The sequence below is a fragment of the Eriocheir sinensis genome, chromosome 24 (genome assembly GCF_024679095.1).
Source record: "Eriocheir sinensis breed Jianghai 21 chromosome 24, ASM2467909v1, whole genome shotgun sequence".
Classification (NCBI taxonomy): Eukaryota; Metazoa; Arthropoda; class Malacostraca; order Decapoda; family Varunidae; genus Eriocheir; species Eriocheir sinensis.
In genome coordinates, this window is record NC_066532.1 from 8,021,446 (window position 1) to 8,043,438 (window position 21,993).

The 21,993-nt window shown below is 43.7% G+C and overlaps 1 protein-coding gene across 1 annotated transcript in view; it reads left to right on the forward strand.

Annotated features, from left to right (window-relative positions):
• Positions 1–21,993, forward strand: part of LOC127003099 (neural-cadherin-like) — a 167,098-nt gene that overhangs the window by 9,340 nt on the left and 135,765 nt on the right. Inside the window, exon 3 of the mRNA XM_050869512.1 lies at positions 16,051–16,170. Within this exon, the coding sequence (XP_050725469.1) occupies positions 16,051–16,170 (120 nt within the window). The remainder of the gene's footprint in view (positions 1–16,050; positions 16,171–21,993) is intronic.

Genomic DNA, 21,993 nt, shown 5'->3' on the forward strand with positions numbered 1-21,993 from the left:
AATCCCCTCCGTTCCGCTCGCCTCACCTTGTTGGAGCCCACCAAAAACTTCCTCTTCCGAGACCTCCTACTTTACTTGCGTGGTTCGAACAACCCACTTTAAATAAAAGGTCTTTATTTATGTATTTATTTATTATTTTTTTAAATCTTTGGAGGGGCCTGATGGTATGGCCCAGCCCGTCGTGGCGCAGGCCAGTGTTTGTGTTTATAGTGGCGCTATCTTGCATTGGCTCATGCTACCCTCCCGGAGCTCATCTTTAATCTTAGAATCTAGAGTACGGGTTGATAGGTGGTCTTCTGGACAGCATGTGGGTAGTTTTAAGCCACTCGGCGGCGGCTGAAAAATCCCAGTTTGATGGCACCGGGCGGGGATTGAACTCGCGTCGTCCTGAACGCGGCGCCGTCACGCTGTCGACTCAGCCACCGCCTTTGCTGTATAAAGGTCTCTTCCCCCTGTCTCCAAGCTGTCTTACGTGTCACCCTCATGGAATCCCCTCCGTTCAGTTTGCCTCTCCTATCCCGGCTGGATCCCACTAAAAAGGTCCCTCCGCTATACGGAGTACTCCTCCCGCCATCCACCCTATAAATAAACGTGCAAACTACTGTCACCCTCTGACTTCCTTATTTTCAACTATTCACGGCTTTCATTCTTGGGGCCTAGTATTTGTCACTCCTGGCGGGCCGTGCGTTGTGCGGCCCTGGCGTTTGGGGGTGTGGCGCGTCCGTGGCGGAGCGAGTTGCAAGAGAGAGGCGGGTCAGCCTTTGGCATATAGCCCGCGAGGGTTCAAGCCCCTCGAAATCAACCAGTACCGGTGCCCACATGCCCCTCAATCTCTTCTTTGTTACCAACGTGAGAAGAAGCACCACCAGCGCTACTGAAGAAGGGTCAAGGACTCGAAATCCGAATGTGACTAAGATGACGTATGCAGAAGTCATATCTAACCTTAGTAAAGAGAATAAGACACTAATACGGGAAAAAAAGAGAATTTATTAAAGAAAATAATAACTAACGAATTGTTCATCACTTGCAATGACACATGTCTAAGAGAGAATATCCTGCCAGTGTATACTCATAAAATATATATATATATATATATATATATATATATATATATATATATGTATATATATATATATATATATATATATATATATATATATATATATATATATATATATATATATATATATATATATATTTTATTTTTTTTATTTTTTACAACAAAGGAGGCAGCTCAAGGGCACAAAAAAGAAAAGAAAACAATAATAAAAAAAGCCCGCTACTCGCTGCTCCTAAGAAAGAAACAAAAGAGGTGTCCAAAATCAAGGTCAAATTCGGGAGGAGAGATGTCCTGATACCTTCCTCTTGAAAGAGTTCAAGTCGTAGGCAGGAGGAAATACAGATGAAGGAAGATTGTTCCAGAGTTTACCAGCGTGAGGGATGAAAGAGTGAAGATGCTGGTTAACTCTTGCATAAGGGGTTTGGACAGTATAGGGATGAGCATGAGTAGAAAGTCGTGTGCAGCGGGGCCGCGGGAGGGGGGGAGGCATGCAGTTAACAAGTTCAGAAGAGCAGTCAGCGTGGAAATATCGATAGAAGATAGAAAGAGAGGCAACATCGCGGCGGAATTTAAGAGGGAGAAGACTATCAGTATGAGGAGAGCTGATGAGACGAAGAGCCTTAGCCTCCACTCTGTCCAGAAGAGCTGTGTGAGTGGAGCCCCCCCATACATGAGATGCATACTCCATACGAGGGCGGACAAGGCCCCTGTATATGGACAGCAACTGTGCGGGGGAGAAGAACTGGCGGAGACGGCACAGAACGTATACATATATACGGTATATATATATATATATATATATATATATATATATATATATATATATATATATATATATATATATATATATATGTGTGTGTGTGTGTGTGTGTGTGTGTATATATATATATATATATATATATATATATATATATATATATATATATATATATATATATATATATATATATATATATATATATTTTTTTTTTTATTTTTTTTTTTTTACGTCGTGGCCTATTGCGCCGGTAGGCTTCTTCCCGGTGGGGCCTGATGATCAGCCCAGCCCTTTCTGGCGCAGGCGAGTGTTTGTAGTGGCGCCATCTTGCATTGGCTCATGCTACCCTCCCGGAGCTCATCTTTAATCCTAGAATCTTTATACCCACCTATAGCACCGGTAGGCTTATTGGTGGTTAGTGAGTGTTCTGATGGTAATTGGTTCACGGATAGATAAAAGTCAATATCCGCCAGGGTTGTTTATTTCACAAAAAAAACATACAAAGGTCATTAGCACAGACACAACACAAACGAGACGTTGTTAAGTATGTGAATGTTGTGTAGTTTTGATGGCATACAAGTGTTGGTGTGTTTAGTAAACAATATGTTGGGGAGGCGGTGGCTGAGTCGTCAAAGTAACGGCCTCGTGTTCAGGAGGACGCGAGTTCAATCCCCGCCCGGTACCACCAAGCTGGGATTTTTCAGCCGCCGCCGAGTGGCTTAAAACTACCCACATGCTGTCCAGAAGACCACCTATCAACCCGGACTCTAGATTCTAGGATCAAAGATGAGCTCTGGGAGGGCAGCATGAGCCAATGCAAGATGGCGCCACTATAAACACTCGCCTGCGCCAGAACGGGCTGGGCCGACCATCAGGACCTACCGGAAAGAAGCCTTGGACCGACCATCAGGATCCACCGGGAAGAAGCCTACCGGCGCAATAGGCTGCAATGTAAAAAAAAAAAAAAAAAAAAAAAAAAAAATGTAGAAGAAGTGCATAGCAGGACGTGGACAGACAGTCGAAGATAAACGAGTAACAATAAAGATAACAATTAGGACGTACAAGACAAAGCTTGGCTGGCACAGGAGACAGAGGACGAAGGAAAACACTAAAAGGAGGAAACAAGAGAGTCTGTTCTGTAGCACTCCATTTTCATTGGAATCATTGGTAAGTGCTTTCAGCAGGGACTTGACCGCAACAGACTTTCTTCAAGGGCCAGATGGTTGGTCCCAGCCCGTCATGGCACAGCCAATTTTTTTTATAGTGGCGCCAGTTATGCTTGGCTCATGCTGCTCCCCGGAACTCATTCTTAATTCACTGGACGGTTTCTTCTAGAGTCCGGGTTGATGGGTGGTCTTCTGGACAGCATGTGGGTAGTCTTAGCCCACTCGGCGGTGAGTGAAAAATCCGAGGTGGTAGCGTGGGGATTCGAACCGACGTTATCCATGGCGTCGTGAATGTGAGCATAGCACGCTAACCACTCAGCCACCGCCTAACACACACACACACACACACACACACACACATATATATATGTATATATATATATATATATATATATATATATATATATATATATATATATATATATATATATATATATTTTTCTTTTCTTTTTTCTGGAGTAGGTAAGAAGACACCTACCGAACGGGCGCAAGCCATTCCCGGTGAGGTATATATGGGAGGTGAGAAGGGAGCTCAAGCCCTCCAAAGACCCTTCCCATGTCCTCACTAACCGTTTCCCTATTGACTCACCAACACCGGAGAGTAGTTCAGCATGCTCTCTAAAGACAGATCCTCTCTTTATCCACACCACACTACATTCACACAACATATACACCTTTTCCCAAAATTAAAATTTCAAAATGGCGCACCAAGCCTCGGAGTCCCCGCCTGGAGGGGGGCCACAAATTCCCCCAGGGAGGACTCCCCTTCTGGCTGCCGACCCGAGAGGTGTCTTAATAACTCCTCGAACCTCTTTCTTCTCAATTTCTGCAACATTCGCGGTCTTCGCTCTAATTTTCATTCTGTGGAATATCATCTCTCCTCCTCTAAACCTCACCTTCTCTTCCTTACCGAAACACAGGTTTCTGAGGCTACTGACAGCAATCTCTACTCTATTCCCTCCTACTATCTCTATCCTAAATTTCAATCCAAAGCTGGATGTTGCGCCTACGTGCGCAACGACATCACTTGCTCTCGTGCCCACGACCTTGACTCTTCTGAATTTTCCACCATCGGGTTAAGACTTCACTGTCATTCTATTACTAAATACATCTGTGCTGTTTATCTCTCACCTAACTCTACCAACTATGTAAAATTCTTTGACTATTTGAATTCTAAAGTGGAGCACATCTTGACCCACTCTCCCTTCGCTGAAATCTCCATCCTAGGAGATTTCAATGTTCACCAGCTTTGGCTTTCATCCTCTTTCACTGACCATCCTGGTGAACAAGCCTACAACTTTGCTATCCTCAACGACCTAGAGCAGTTGGTCCAGCACCCTACACGTATTCCCGACCGTCTTGGAGATCGGCCCAACATTCTAGACCTCTTCCTTACCTCAAACCCTTCTGCTTATTCTGTCAAACTGTTCTCTCCGTTGGGCTCCTCCGATCACAATCTTATTTCTGCATCCTGTCCTATCGCTCCTGTACACCCTCTGGACCCACCGAAGAGGCGATGCTTCTGGCATTTGCCTCAGCTCGGTGGGACGACCTGAGGATGTACTTTTGCGATCCCGTGGAATGATTATTGCTTCCAGGATAGAGACCCCTCTGTGTGTGCTCAGCGCATCACAGAGGTGATTGTCTCTGGAATGGAGGCATACATTCCTCGTTCTTTCTCTACTCCTCACGCTAAAAAGCCTTGGTTTAATCACGCTTGTTCTCGTGCTGTCAATGATAGAGAGGTAGATCACAAAAGGTACCAGAGCCTTCAAACTAATGCTAATTATGAACTTTACATTTCTGCCCGAAATCGTGCCAAATCTATTCTCCGACTAACCAAAAATTCTTTCATTAATAGAAAATGCCAAAACCTTGCTTTCTCTAACTCTTCCCGTGACTTCTGGCATCTAGCCAACTACATCTCCTCCCACTGCACTTCTTCATCTTTCCAGCCACTCCTCAGTCCTGACGGCAACACTGCCGTCTCATCTATCTCTAAGGCTGAACTCTTCTCTCAAACTTTTTCTAAAAACTCCACTCTGGACGATTCTGGGCATATTCCTCCTACTCATCCCCCCTCTGACTCCTTTATGCCTGTTATAAAGATTCTTCAAAATGATGTTTTCTATGCCCTCTCTGGCCTCAATCCTCAGAAGGCTTATGGACCTGATGGAGTGCCTCCTATTGTCCTTAAAACTGTGCCTCCGTGCTATCACCCTGCCTGGTCAAACTCTTTCGCCTCTGCCAGTGTAAATCTACCTTTTCTTCTTGCTGGAAGTATGCCTTCATACAGCCTGTACCTAAGAAGGGTGACCGCTCCAATCCCTCAAACTACCGTCGTATTGCTTTACTTTCTTGTCTATCTAAAGCTTTTGAATCAATCCTTAACCGGAAGATTCAAAAGCACCTTTCCACTTCTGACCTTCTATCTGATCGCCAGTATGGGTTCCGCAAGGGGCGTTCTACTGGTGATCCCTAGCCTTCTTAACTGACTCTTGGTCATCCTCTCTTAGCCGTTTCGGTGAAACTTTTGCTATTGCGCTGGACATATCAAAAGCTTTTGATAGGGTCTGGCACAAATCTTTGCTTTCTAAACTACCCTCCTACGGTTTCTATCCTTCTCTCTGTACCTTTATATCCAGTTTCCTTTCTGACCGTTCTATTTCTGCCTTGGTAGACGGTCACTGTTCTTCCCCTAAATCTATTAACAGTGGTGTCCCACAGGGTTCTGTCCTATCTCCCACTCTTTTTCTGTTGTTCATTGATGATCTTCTTTCCAAAACGAACTGTCCTATCCATTCCTACGCCGATGATTCCACTCTGCATTATTCAACTTTTTTAAATAGAAGACCCACCCTTCAGGAACTTAACGACTCAAGGCTGGAGGCTGCAGAACGCTTAGCCTCAGACCTTACTATTATTTCCGATTGGGGCAAGAAGAACCTGGTGTCCTTCAACGCCTCAAAAACACAGTTTCTCCACCTCTCCACTCGACACAATCTTCCAAACAACTATCCCCTATTCTTTGACAACACCCAGCTATCACCTTCCTCAACATTAAACATCCTCGGTCTATCCTTAACTCAAAATCTCAACTGGAAACTTCATATCTCATCTCTTACTAAATCAGCTTCCTCGAGGCTGGGCGTTCTGTACCGTCTCCGCCAGTTCTTCTCCCCTGCACAGTTGCTGTCCATATACAGGGGCCTTGTCCGCCCTCGTATGGAGTATGCATCTCATGTGTGGGGGGGCTCCACTCACTCAGCTCTTCTGGACAGAGTGGAGGCTAAGGCTCTTCGTCTCATCAGCTCCCCTCCTCATACTGATAGTCTTCTACCTCTTAAATTCCGCCGCAATGTTGCCTCTCTTTCTATCTTCTATCGATATTTCCACGCTGACTGCTCTTCTGAACTTGCTAACTGCATGCCTCCCCCCCTCCCGCGGCCCCGCTGCACTTGACTTTCTACTCATGCTCATCCCTATACTGTCCAAACCCCTTATGCAAGAGTTAACCAGCATCTTCACTCTTTCATCCCTCACGCTGGTAAACTCTGGAACAATCTTCCTTCATCTGTATTTCCTCCTGCCTATGACTTGAACTCTTTCAAGAGGAGGGTATCAGGACACCTCTCCTCCCGAAGCTGACCTATCTTTCGGCCGCCTCTTTGGATTCTTTTTAGGAGCAGCGAGTAGCGGGCTTTTTTGTTGATGTTTACTTTTTTTGTGCCCTTGGACTGTCTCCTTTGCTGTAAAAAAAAAAAAAAAAAAAAAAAAATATATATATATATATATATATATATATATATATATATACATATATATATATATATATATATATATACTTTCTAAACGGCCCACTTTCGGATTCCATCCTTCTCTCTGTTCCTTTATCTCTAGTTTCCTTTCCGGCCGTTTTATCTCTGCTGTGGTAGACGGTCACTGTTCTTCTCTTAAACCTATTAACAGTGGTGTTCCACAGGGCTCTGTCCTATCAACCACTATCTTCCTGTTATTCATCAATGATCTTCTTTCCATAACAAACTGTCCTATCTACTCATACGCTGATGACTCCACTCTGCATTATTCAACTTCTTTCAACAGAAGACCCTCTCAACAGGAATTACATGGCTCCAGGCTGGAGGCTGCAGAACGCTTAACCTCAGACCTTACCATCATTTCCGATTGGGGTAAAAGGAACCTTGTGTCCTTCAATGCCTCAAAAACCCAATTTATCCACCTATCAACTCGACTCAATCTTCCAAACACCTATCCCCTATTTTTCGACAATACCTAGGTGTCACCATCTTCAACACTAAACATCCTCGGTCTATCCTTAACTCAAAATCTTAACTGGAAACTTCACATCTCTTCTCTTACTAAATCAGCTTCCTCGAGGTTGGGCGTTCTGTATCGTCTCTGCCAGTTCTCCGCCGCACAGTTGCTATCCATATACAGGGCCCTTGTCCGCTCTCGTATGGAGTATGCATATCACGTGTGGGGGGGGCTCCACTCACGCAGCTCTCTTGCACAGAGTGGAGTCAAAGGCTCTTCGTCTCATCATCTCTCCTCCTCCTACTGATTGTCTTCTACCTCTTAATTTCCACCGCCATGTAGCCTCTCTACCTTCTATTGATATTTTCATGCTGACTGCTCTTCTGAACTTGCTAACTGCATGCCTCCCCCCCTTCCGCGGCCCCGCTGCACGCGACTTTCTACTCATGCTCATCCCTATACTGTCCAAACTCCTTATGCAAGAGTTAACCAGCATCTTCACTCTTTCATTCCTCACGCTGGTAAACTCTGGAACAATCTTTCTTCATCTGTATTTCCTCCTGCCTACGACTTGAACTCTTTCAAGAGAAAGGTGTCTGGACACCTCTCCTCCCGAAATTGACCTCTCTTTCGGCCACCTCTTTAGATTATTTTTGTGAGCAGCGAGTAGCGGGCTTTTTTTATTTATTATTGTTTACTTTTTTGTGCCCTTGAGCTGTCTCCTTTGTTGTAAAAAAAAAATAAAAAAAAATATATATATATATATATATATATATATATATATATATATATATATATATATATATATATATATATATATTTATATATATATATCGGTGGTGAGCACCGATTACTTTTTTGCTGTTCCGATCCCCGATCATTCGATCAGTGTGGGCAAGTCATCCGATTACGATCACCCGATCATTTTTTAAGTACTGCTGTTCCGATCACCATTCCGATCATCCGATCATTAAAACTTATTATAATTACTATTATTTAAAAAAAATAATAATTACAATAATAATAATTTACAATACTAATTATTTTAGGCGTTCTTTAAGTAATAATTTCAAATAAGTAATAACTTAACTATTTGCTGATAAATGTCTTTTTTTTTCCTCTTTCTTTTGATACATAGGACATTGTAAAGAAAAAAAATGTTATCTTAACTTCTTATTTCAGGCATTTATATAAGTCTACTCTTTTTATTCAATTTCTGAATGTATGAAAAAAGGAATTATGTTCGCTATTTTAACTTTTGTTTGAAATTGATTTAGATTGTTGACAAACATTTTTCAACTTTAATATTTTATCATTGATATCTAAGAAATATTTTTTACTACATAATAAAACGAGCGATAGTGATCATTAATCTCCTATCCTTCCTGATTAAATAGCTTTTTGAATAAAAGCTATTGGTTCATAAATAAATTAGTTACAAGGAGAACTTAAGCAGTAAGGTTTTGATTATAAGTGAGCCGGTGTTGTTTCATCTGCCATCCACGTATCCTAAGACATCCTATCCTGATCTGCGCATGCGCGGAACCCGATGTTTACAAACACAGTGTTGATATCGTAGTTGGTCCAGGCAAGATGGCGGCAAGACAGCATGGCAGCTTTTTATGGGAAAATGGCCAAATTCATGAATGACATGGATCCCATAATTCAGATAGCCTACCATTAAATGGAGAGAATCTGAGAAACATGACCATCAATCAGAAGAGAGTGTAGATTATCTCATTTATCACATATACCGACATACAAGGGGTGTAGATTATCTCATTTATCACATATACCGACATACAAGGGGTGTAGGTTATCTCATTTATCACATTTACCGACATACAAGGGGTGTAGGTTATCTCAATTATCACATTTGCCGACATACAAGGGATGCAGGTTATTTCATTTATCACATTTACTGACATACAAGGTTTCAGGTTACCTCATTTATCACATTTACCGACATACAAGGGGTTTAGGTTATCTCATTTTTCACATTTACTGACATACAAGGGTAGGCGCGTCGAGTAATTAGCGTGCGGGGCCAGCATTCATCACGCCATGGACAACATCGATTCGAATCCCCACGCTACCACCTGGGATTTTTTAGTCACCACCGAGTGGCTTAAGACTACCCACAGGCTGTCCAGCAGACCATCTATCATCCCGGATTCTAGAAGAAACCGAACAAGCGAATCAAAAATGAGTTCCAGGGGGCAGCATGAGCCAAGCATAACTAGCGCCACTATAAAAATTGCCTGCGCCATGACGGGCTTGGGCCGACCACTAGGCCCTTGAAGAAAGCCTACCGGCACTATAGGCTGAGATGTAAACAAAAAAAAGATACCTCATTTATCACATTTACCGACATACACGGGGTGTAGGGTACCTCATTTATCACATTTACCGACATTCAATGGGTGTAGGGTATCTCATTAATCACATTTACCGAGATACAAGGGATGCAGGTTATCTTATTTATCACATTTACCGACTTATAAGTGGTGTAGGTTACCTCATTTATCACATTTACTGACATACAAGGGGTTCAGGTTATCTCATTTCTCACATTTACCGACGTACAAGGGGTCTAGGTTATCTCATTTCTCACATTTACCGACATACAAGGAGTGCGGGTTATCTCATCTATCACATTTACCGACATACAAGGGGTGTAGGTTATCTCATTTATCACATTTACCGACATTCAAGGGGTATAGGTTATCTCATTTATCACATTTACCGACATTCAAGGGGTATAGGTTATCTCATTTATCACATTTACCGACATACCTCATTTACCTCATTTACTGACATACAAAGGGTGCAGGAAGAAACTTTCATATTTCAAGCAATTTTCAAATTAAGAACATACATCAACATTTACTTTTAAAAAGATGAAAAAAAAAACTCAGGTGGGACATATCGCGATAGGCAGTCGACAAAGACACGGTACCGTGTCGCAATTCATCCACTCTTTGTTTGTAAACAAATCCCGCGCATGCGCATATTGGATGGGACGTCTTAGGATACGTGGATGGCAGATGACACCACACCGGGCTTAAGTTGGATAAGTTCAGGTTCAACAAAGACATAGGCAAGAATTGGTTTACCAACAATGGTGGATGAGTGGAACAGACGTAGAAGTCATGTGGTGAGCGCCAACACGATAGATACATTCAATAAGAGGTTAGATAAGTTCTTGGATGGGAGGGGTATGGGGCGTTAGTTTGGTGCCGAGGTCTGGGCGGCATGTTGCGCTGTCTCGCGAGACCTCCTTCCTCCTCCTTCTCTTGTTGCGGGGGCCGGGAGCCCAACTGGTGGGTGGGGTGGGTCAATTGAAGGCAAAGCCCTCCCCCCGGTTAAGAAGGTGGGGGTGTCGAGGCGGGGCAAAGCCGCACCTTTTAGCTTAGGTCTTGTTGGTTTCCCGAAAAGGAACTGACGCTGCCACCATTAGAGGGTGGTAACACTGCAACAGAAAATGCATAACTGACAACTGGGGCAGGCCACTCGGTTACTGGAGTGAGCGGAAGCCCACTACTGCAGTCCACACCACACTGGCATGGCGTCGTGTAAGAAGTCCCGCCAAACAAATAAAGCGACTTTGCGCCTGCGCCTCTCGTTCACGATACCTTACCAGGACGTCCCTGTCCCTGTCCCGTCCCTGTGGACCCCCCATAGGGTGTGGAAGCCCTGTGGGCGAGGCTTACCCCCCCCCCTTCCCACCCCCGCCTCGCTGCCTCAATTATCCTCTGCCTGGTCTACTACCCTCCTCGCGCCGCCACGGCCATCCAGCTCATCACCCACATCATTGACACCATGGATGACCTCCGCTCAAGATTCCCCTCTGCAAAAGTAGTAATATGTGGTGATTTTAATCAACTCAACACCTGTGAAATAGAAGAGCAGCTGAACCTCACTCAGGTAGTGGATTTTCCCACTCACGGGAGAAACACTCTTGACCTCATCCTCACCGCCCTCACCCAGCACTACCTCCCACCCCAGCCACTCCCTCCCATGGGACGCAGCAACCACGCCTCCATTCTATGGTCGCCAGGACGTCCCTGTCCCTGTCCCTGTCCCGTACCTGTGGAACCCCCATAGGGTGTGGAAGCCCTGTGGGCGAGGCTTACCCCCCCCCCTCCCACCCCCGCCTCGCTGCCTCAATTATCCTCTGCCTGGTCTACTACCCTCCTCGCGCCGCCACGGCCATCCAGCTCATCACTCACATCATCACACCTCACTCAGGTAGTGGATTTTCCCACTCACGGGAGAAACACTCTTGACCTCATCCTCACCGCCGGCGCCTTCCACCTCACGCCCCACACGCACTGTTGCCAAGACCTACAGACCCGTGACGGATTCAGCAATGCGGCAGTTTGGTCAGTGGATCACACGGTACCCCTGGAATGAGGTGCTTACTGTTGAGAACGTTCAAGACAAGTGGAGTAATTACCAGCAAACTATCACCACAGCACACCATCACTTCTTCCCCGAAAAATCTCTGCAAATCCACCCATCAGATGCCCCTTGGATTACACCCAGGATTAAGCGACTCATGCAGCAACGCAACTCGGAATTCTTCACTAACCCCTCCCTCTTCAAGTACCTCCGGAACAAAGTGATACGGGAAATCAAGGCAGCAAAATTAACATACTACCCTAACAAGATACACAGGCTCAAGCAGGAAAACATCAGCAGGTGGTACTCCAAGATCCGAGACCTGTGTGGATTAAGTAAGACCCCCCCCCATCCCGGGTGTGACTCACCTGTCCGCCCCGGAAGCAGCTGAGGTCATTAATACCCAGCCTAGACCTCATCTCACTCCCCACCTACCTACCCACACCTGCACCACTCCCTTTAGTTTACGAGCACGAGGTTGCCACCGCGCTACTCAAGCTCAAATCGAGACGCTACACTACTCCAGCTGACCTCCTTATCAAGCTTTACCAAGAATTCTCCACAGAATTAGCCACCCCTCTGTGCTCCATCATCAACGCCTCCCTCCATCAGTCAGTGTCCCGCAGCCTGAAAGACAGCCTACGTCACCCCCGTCCCGAAAACAAGCACACCTCAGGCCCATCGCCATCACCCCGATCCCCAGCCTGCTCTGTGAAGGCTTCATCTTTAGATGGGCCTATACTCACCTCGCCCCTCTCATGGACCATCAGCAATTCGGGAACATCAAGTCCTCCTCCACCACTCACTGCCTCATTGACCTTCTCGATTACATCTATAGAAACCTCGAAAAAGGCAAAACATCAGTGGCCCTCACCTTCGTAGACTTCCGGAAAGCCTTCGACCTCGTTCACCACACCACCGTCATCACCAAAGCCATCAACCTCCAGCTTCACCCCAGCCTGGTGTCCTGGCTCACTAACTTCCCCTCCCACAGGAGTCAGGTCGTAAGGCATCAGGGAGCGACCTCCCCCCCTCAGCATCTCACCTGTGGGGTTTCTCAGGGGACCAGGATGGGTCCATTATGCTTCCTGATGCTTGTAAATGACGTCATGACGGACACCAGTGTTCGGTGGAAATATGTGGACGACACCACCCTTGCCACCACCATCAACAACGACAACCCGGATTACAGGCACCTTCAGCTCTTCCTTTACCCCCTCCACACTTGACCACCGACAACAAAGTCACCCTCAACACCAACAAGACTACAATAATGCACATCCACACCTCCTCAGACACCCTCCCCCCTCCCTGTGTTTCCATCGACTGGCGTCCCCTCCAGATGGTTCATTCTGTCAAGCTCCTCGGCCTCACCATTGACGACAAACTGACGTGGGGCCAACACGTTAGCTCCCTCATTAAGTCAGCCACATACCAGCTATACCTCCTCCGAAGACTGAAGAAGCTGGGGACACCCGCGCCTGAGCTGGCGAGTGTGTACTCGACCTCCATACTCCCTCGGCTTACGTACGCATCCCCTGCTTGGTCATCTTCCCTCAACGCCACTCAACGCCATCAACTCGAGCGGGTGCAGAAAAGGGTAGTGCGGCTGATCCTGGGGACCGGCTACACCACCTATCAGGAGGCCCTCCCCGCCCTGCAGCTCACCACCCTTCAGGCCAGCCACCAACACCTCCTCCAGCAGTTCGCCATTAAACTCCTTCACCACCCATGACATAGGAACCTGCTCCCCCCGGTAGCTCCCACTCCCCGCCACAATGTTCGACACCACAACAAGCTGCTCCCCATACGTGCGCGTACTGACAGGTATAAGAACAGTGCAATACCAACAATAGTGAAAATCCTGAACACAGACTCTTTACTCCTAAGTTACTTTTAAGTTCGTAGTTTTAATGATATCCCTATATAATATGTATATTTTCAGCTCTCGAGCTGCTTCTCCCTAAATAAACCGTATATTATTATTATTATTATTATTATTATTATTATTATTATTATTATTATTATTATTATTATTATTATTATTATTATTAAATAAATTAAAGATCAATTATTATCGCTTAATTTTATAAATTAAGACGCTTATTGAAGTAACTATTTAGCAATGTGTATAAAAATAATTGTAAGAAGTCCGCAGTCACTTGTTACCATGACAACGTTGACCACTTTCTTTTCTGTGATCGGTGATCGGAAGATAGTTTGTGAAGTTCCGATCTCCACAGTCCGATTACCTTTTACAAAGATGATCCAATCTTTGCATTCCGATCGCCAATTGCGATTCCGATCAGATCGGAAGATCGGAAGTGCCCAGCTCTGATATATATATATATATATATATATATATATATATATATATATATATATATATATATATATATATATATATAAATATATATATATATATATATATATATATATATATATATATATATATATATATATATATATATATATATATATATATATATATATATATATATATATATATATATATATATTTGTGTGTGTGTGTATTTTTACAACAAAAGAGCAACATAAATTATATATATATATATATATATATATATATATATATATATATATATATATATATATATATATATATATATATATATATATAAAACGCTACTTGCCGCTCCCACAACATAAAATAGATAAGAGTAGCCAAAAGAGAGGTCAATTTCGGATGGAGAGGTGTCTTGATACACTCTTCTTGAAAGAAGACAAGGCATAGGTAGGAGGGAATACAGACGAAGGAAGGCAGTTCCAGAGTTTACCAGTGTAAGGTATGAAAGAGTGAAGATGCTGGTTAACTCTCGCATAAGGGGTTGGAAAGTATAGGGATGGGCTAGAGTGGACAGTCGAGTGCAGCCGGGCCTCGGGAGGGGTGGAGGCATGCACTTAGCAAGCTCAGAAGAGCAGTCAGCATGAAAATATCGATAGAAGATAGAAAGAGAGGCAACATGGCGGCGGAATGTAATAGGTAGAAGACTATCAGTAAGAAGAGGAGAGCTGATGAGACGAAGAGCTTTAGACTACACTCTGTCCAGGAGAGCTGTATGAGTGCGGGGGAGAATAATTGGAGGAGACGATACAGAACACCCCCTCAAGGAAGCTGATTTAGTGAGCGAAGAGATGTGAAGTTTCCAGTTGAGATTTTGAACTAAGGATAGACCAATGATGTTTAGTGTGTAAGAAGGTGACAGCTGAGTGTTATCGATGAATAGGAGATAAGTGTTTGGAAGATTCTGTCGAAATGATAGGTGGAGAAATTGAGTTTTTTGAGGAATATATATATATATATATATATATATATATATATATATATATATATATAGATATATATATATATATATATATATATATATATATATGCACTGTTGAGGTTCAAACACACTACGGGTTCCATATGTATTTGCAATATTCGCTCCTATAGTTCTGTGCCAGGTTCGATACGGTATCTAAAGCTTGGAGGAACTGTCCAAATGTTTGTGTGTTAGTGGCGACGTTTCTTTATTGCCAAGGAAAGATCATCAAGCAGAGTGAGGAGCTTTGTGTGTGTAATTCACCACGGCCTGATCACGAGGTGGACTCGCTTTCGCCAGTAGGTACCCGCCCGACGAGAGCAAGTGCACATTTCGTCGATCTCTGGGCACTGCCAGTACCTCATACCCCCCCCCCCCCCCCTTGCTCAAGGCGGTACAGTAACCATTCCTAGTCAACCGAAAGAATCCGGCCTGAGCGGGGCTTGAACCGCCGCCTGTTTGGCCATAAAGTCTCGCAGCTCAGCGTTCTACCGATTGAGCCACCGGAGCGGTATGTTTTTTTTTTTTTTTTTTGTGTGTCTGTGTGTGTGTGTGTGTGTGTGTGTGTGTGTGTGTGTGTGCGCGCCTCTTTTATGCACGGGTGTGGCGGTCGTCTGTGCATGCGGTGGGAGAGGGGTGCTGCGTAGGCAGCGAGCTGCGCTTCATTCAGCCTTGCGCTTCTTTGTAGGTACACTCTGGAAGTCTTGAGGTTTTTTGTTGATGAAGGGCTCTAAATTGTCGATGCAGATTGCTTCCAGGTACATTAGTCGACGTGGGTTCTCTCTATCTATTGCATTTGTTCCTTCTTTCTTGTTGTGCGTAATCAGTGGTCGATGTTGTGTGTTGTAATGGTTCTTGTTGCCTCCGCCAGGCGTCTCGACAGTTTAGTCCATGTAAGGTGACTAATGTTAAAAATATTATTGTCACACTTCTTTCCCATTTATAAAAATAAAAAATCCCTTCTTGTCTCACGCAACCTTCTCAAAAATTTGCTCCCACCATATTTCTAAATTTGCTGTTGCCAGGAAAATCTCCCCTCACTCCCAGGTTTCTCCCATCCAGGTCGTCGCCACAGACAGGGACAGCGGCCCCAGTGGCTCCACTTCGTACCACCTTGTTCACAGCTTCAGCAGCTTTGCCATCCAGACTTTACACCATCACGGCAAGATAACCACAACGCGGGTGAGATACATAAATGTTAAGATAGATAGAGCATGTATAAACTGGCAGATTGCCGGATTAACAGATAGTTATAAAAAGATAATCAGATGTATATATATATATATATATATATATATATATATATATATATATATATATATATATATATATATATATATATATATATATATATATATTCGTTCTGTATCGTCTCTGCCAGTCCTCACCCGCACAAATGCTTTCCATATATAGAAGCCTTGTCCGCCCTCGTATGGAGGGGCTCCACTCACACACCTCTCTTTTACAGAGTGGAGTCTAAGGCTCTTCGTCTCATCAGCTCTCCTCCTCTTACTGACAGCCTTCTACCTCTTACATTCCGCCGTCATGTCAGTGTATCAAGACACTTCTTCCTCCGAAATTGACCTCTCTTTTGGTTACTCTTTACTTTTGACTTTTGTGGGATCGGCGAGTAGCGGGCTTTTTTTTGTGTACTCTTTTTGTTGCCCTTGAGCCGTATCCTTTGGTGTAAAAAATAATATATATATATATATATATATATATATATATATATATATATATATATATATATATATATATATATATATATATATATATATATATATCAGTGGTGGGCACCGATCACTTTTTTGCTGTTCCTATCCCCGATCATCCGATCACTTTGGGCACATGATCCAATTCCGATCAATCGATCATTTTTTGAGTATTGCTGTTCCGATCATGTCATTCCGATCATCCGATCATTAAAACATAATAATTATTATATCTATAAAATAATAATTACAAGAAACACCTATTTCAGACGTTTTGTAAGTAATAATTTTGAAATAAGTAATAACTTAGATATTTGCTCATAAATACCTTTATTTTTCCTCTTTGTTTTGGTATATAGGACAAGGTAAAGAAAAAAAATGTTATCTTCTTATTTTAGGCATTTATTTAAGTCTACCTTTTTTATTCAGTTTATGAAAGTATGAAAAAGGAATTATGTTCGCTATTCTAAATATTGTTTGAAGTTGATTTAGATTTTTGACATATTTGTCAATTTTTTTTAATATTTTATCACCAATATTTAGGAAATATTTGTTTACTATTGTATAAAAACAAACGATAGTGATCATTAATAAATTGCTATATAAATAAGGGAGCTACAAGAAGAACATAAGTAATAAGGTTTTGATTATATGTTAGCCGGGTTTAACAAAGACATAGGCAAGAATTGGTTTACCAACAGAGTTGTGGATGAGTGGTATAGACTTAGCAGTCATGTGGTGAGCGCCAACACGATAGATACATTCAAGAAGATTTTTATTTATTTATTTATTTATTTATTTATTTTTTTTTTTTTTACGTCGTTGCCTGTTGCGCCGGTAGGAATCTTCCTGGTGGGGCCTGATGGTCGGCCCAAGGCTTCTTCCAGGTGGGGCCTGATGGTCGGCCCAGCCCGTTCTGGTGCAGGCGAATGTTTATAGAGGCGCCATCTTGCATTGGCTCATGCTGCCCCCCGGAGCTCGTTCTTGATTCGCTTGGACGGCTTCCTCTAGAGTCCGGGTTGATGGGTGGTTTTCAGGACAGCATGTGGGTAGTTTTAAGCCACTCGGCGGTGACTGAAAAATCCGAGTGGTAGCGTAGGGATTCGAACCCGCGTCGTCCATCACGCGGTGAATGTGGGCCCAGTACGCTACCAGTTCGGCCACCGCCTAAGATAAGTTCTTGGATGGGAGGGGTATTGGGCGTTATTTTGGTGTTGCAGTCTGGGCGCCATGTTGCGCTGTCTCGTGAGACCTCCTTCCCCCTCCTCCTCTTGTTGCGGGGGGGAGCCCGACGGGTGGGTGGGGGTCGAGGGGAGGAAAAGCCCCTCCCCCGTTAGGTAGGTGGGGGGGTCGAAGGGGGCTTAGCCCCCCTTTTAGCTTAGGTCTTGTTAGTTTCCCGAAAAGGAACTGACGCTACCGCCATTAGAGGGTGGTAACACCGCAGCAGAAAATGCATAACTGGCAACTGAGGCAGGCGACTCGGTTACTGGAGTGAGCGGAAAGCCTTCCACTGCAGCCCAAGGTAAAGAGTATGGAAAGTAGGTTCACCAGGGAGGGGAGGTACCTAAATCTGTCTCTTCTGCGCATGACGTCAGGTGAAAGAAGGACAGAGGGGTCCGGGCATGGAAGAGAGCTCATTCTCGCGCGCACCAGCCTCTTGACCTGGGCTCCTCACTCACTCAGTGGGAAACTTAGCTAAAGTCTGTTTTCTTTCAATATGCCAACTTTTTGTATTGTGCGCGGTTGTCAATCAGTTTTTGTGAAAGGAAACAGTATACGGTTTCATCGGCTGCCAAGAAATCAAGAACTTAGAAATGGGTGGAAATATATAATATAAAAAATACTAAGACAAATTTTATTCTCGAGCAGATTCTGTTGGCTTTGTGTGTAGTCGTCACATGTCGTAAAAGGAATAAACACTGGTATAAAATTAGATGTTGGTCGCAGACTTTAGTTCTCCATCACTGAGTATAGAAGGCTACCTGTCATTCTCTTTAACTTTAATTAAGGCCCGTATTACAAGTCAGACCCAAGAAGTTTCGGGTTCAGTGATCAGCGGGTGTTGGTATTACAAGTCGCATGTTTCGGTTGGGGTCAGGGATCATTGCTGGAACACTCGGGAAAGATTCTTAGGGTGCCCCCCCTCCCCCCCCCAGTCCGAAGGCTGCTTCCCGATAAATGAAAACAGTTAACTTTTTCATCCATTTCCTAACAGTGATACGCACTAGTGATGTTTATTTTTCCTGAAATGGATATTAAACTGTCAAGAAAGCCTATTACATATTTATTTGATCGAAGATAAGCTACGGCAAAAACTGTTTTTAAGTTACCCTCGTGAGTTCTAGGCAATCACGTGACACTCACAAGAAGAACCAGGAAGACGAATGGCGTATGAGCGCTATGTATGGTATTATTATAGTTCACGATGCTTTCAAACCTACTGCCACGTTAAAATGGTTTCTCAAGGGCTTATTAGCCGAGACTTCAAGAGACCAATCAAACACATTAGTGTAGTGGGCCTCTTATTCTGTTACAGAACGGCGCCTCATTTGAACCGCGTGAGAGAAAACGTAAACAGGGAAAATTCAGAAAAACACACATTATGAGTATTGTCACATTCCTATCTTCAATTGAGCATTTGTATGATGTATGCCTTATGCCATTATCCTTTTTTAATAAAATAATAACATTTTTCATGAGGCACTGCATGCTTTAAATCATCCAGAAACATAAATAACCGGTAGACTGTGGGCTTGTATGATTGCGTAAATCTAGGTGCTCCCAGAAATGCCAACCTCAGAACTCCTGAAATCTTTTTTCCCTTTATTTGTAAATAAAAAAAACAGCATTGTCAGTGTAAATGTCATTTACAATTTTAGTAAATACTATTGATTACATGTTTTGGCTGTGTAAAAATGGATTTTGCTGATTTCAATAATGTTATTAATCTGTTCATCGCATCGGTTGGTACCCTGCGCTTCCCCGACCGGCTGGCCCATAATGTGATTGGCTTGTAATACCGACATTCGGAACGCGATATGTCCTCGCGAGACCGAGCTCTGTGGGGACCCGGAACTTTTCGGGTTTGACTTGTAATACGGCCCTTAGTAAATTACACATGTTTCTTTAGACGTCCGCGCTAATATTTGCCGTATCAATATGGCGGACGGCGGCCGACCATATACGCCAGTCAAGCGCGCGGTATCTACTCTACCACAACTCTCTTTCACGTGACGTCACATCCTGCGCGAAGCGGCCGGTGTGAACCTACATACCGTTCTCTTTACCTTGATGCAGCTCACGTCACACCGTCATGGCGTCGTGTAACAAGTCCCGCCAAGCAAATAAAGCGACTTTGCGCCTGCGCGTTTCGTTCACGATACCTTACCAAGATTAAATAAATTAACGATCAGTAATTATCGCTTAATATTATAAATAAAGAGCCTTATTGAAGTTACTATTTAGCAACGTGTATAAAACTAATTGTAAGAAGTGAGTCGTGAGGTTTTCAAAATGTCCGCAGTCAGTTGTTGCCATGACAAGGTTGACTACATTTTTTGTATGTGATCGGTGATCGGAAGTTAGTTTGTGAAGTTCCGATCTCCACAGTCCGATTACCTTTTACAAAGATGATCCAGTCTTTGCATTCCGATCGCCAATTGCTGTTCCGATCAGATCGGAAGATCGAAAGATCGGACTGATGATCGGAAGAACCCAGCTCTGCTATATATATATATATATATATATATATATATATATATATATATATATATATATATATATATATAAATATATATAGATAGATAGATAGATAGATAGATAGATAGATAGATAGATAGATAGATATAGATATAGGGTTGATTGAAGATCTGGCAGAATGTGGGTAACATATCTTCATATTGTAATCCTTTTGGTGCATCTGTTTTCGTATAATAAAATATTTATCTTCCACCATCAACTTCTCCTGTCACCTTCCCAACGTAGTGTACTGGCTGTTCTTTTTTTTCCAGCTCCCACGAATTGAACAAAATCATAATCTCTAGTCTCTACCTTCTCCCCTTGCTCTCTCTCCTCAACTACCACTTCCTCTTGCTTTCTTTCCCCATCCTCAACTACCACCTCCTCTTGCTCTCTCTCATCAACTACTACCACTTCCTCTTGTTCTCTCTCCCCATCCTCAAGTACCACCTCCTCTTGCTCACTCTTCTCCTCCTCTTCACTTGAGTTTTCTGAATCTGTGTTTTTTTTCGAATTGCAGTTTGCCATACACTTTTCTTCGTTGCTGAGATCCTTCAGGTCTCTTTGAGCCAGAAGGACCTGCTTCTATCAAGTCCTTTAGAGTGATGGACTGTCCTGCTGGCACATTAACTTGTCCACCACGTCCACGCCCACAACCACGACCTCGAACTGCATAGCTGCCTTTTCTTGTTTTCTGAAGGAACCCCAGCAGTGCTGGGCTGACGTTTCCTGAGCGACCTTCCTTTTGCTGGATGCTTGGTTATCTCCTTATCTTTGCAAGCACATGTTCTGCATTCAAAGGATGTATTCCACATGCTTTGAAACCAGCCTTTGCTAAAGGCTCCCAGTGTGGCTCCATCCTTTCCATGAGTTCCAGCAACAGTCTTGGGAAGACCCATTTCGGGAGGGCGCATACCTGCACCTTCTTTCCAAGCAGTCAATACTGCTCTCCAGTGTTTCTTGAGGGGTCCGGAGACGGCAACATCTAATGGATGGAGAAGCTGTGTCGCATTTGGGGTCAGGAAAACCATCCGGATTTTGTGCTTCGGACACAGTGGTATCAAGTTGTGGTTAATGTGGGAAGCCAAGTTGTTACCGATCAAGACTTTCGGTTCGTCACGTGGCAATGATCTGACATACTTGAGAGCCACATTTTTAAACCAATCGATGAATATCTCAGTATCAAACCACCCAGATTGATTTCGGTTGCAGACAACATCGATCGGTCCTCCTTAAATCCAAGACTGCTGGAGGCGCTCAGCCTTGTAGACTACGTAGGGGCTCAGATGAAATCCAGTGGCAGTAACAGCAAACATGATGGACGTTGAACTTTTAGTGTTGTTCATTATACGTTCAGCATGCTTAGCGCCACGCCGGAAGATCTGAAGTTTTCCTTTTGGGTCATCAGTCACATTGGTTTCGTCATAATTTATGATGTTTGCAGGTGGAACACCTTCCAGGCTTTCTCGAAGATTCTCAAAGTACTGCGACACCATGGTCTCCAAGACTTCGTGAAATGTTTTGGCAAACCCTAGAGGACAGAAGGTTCTTATGC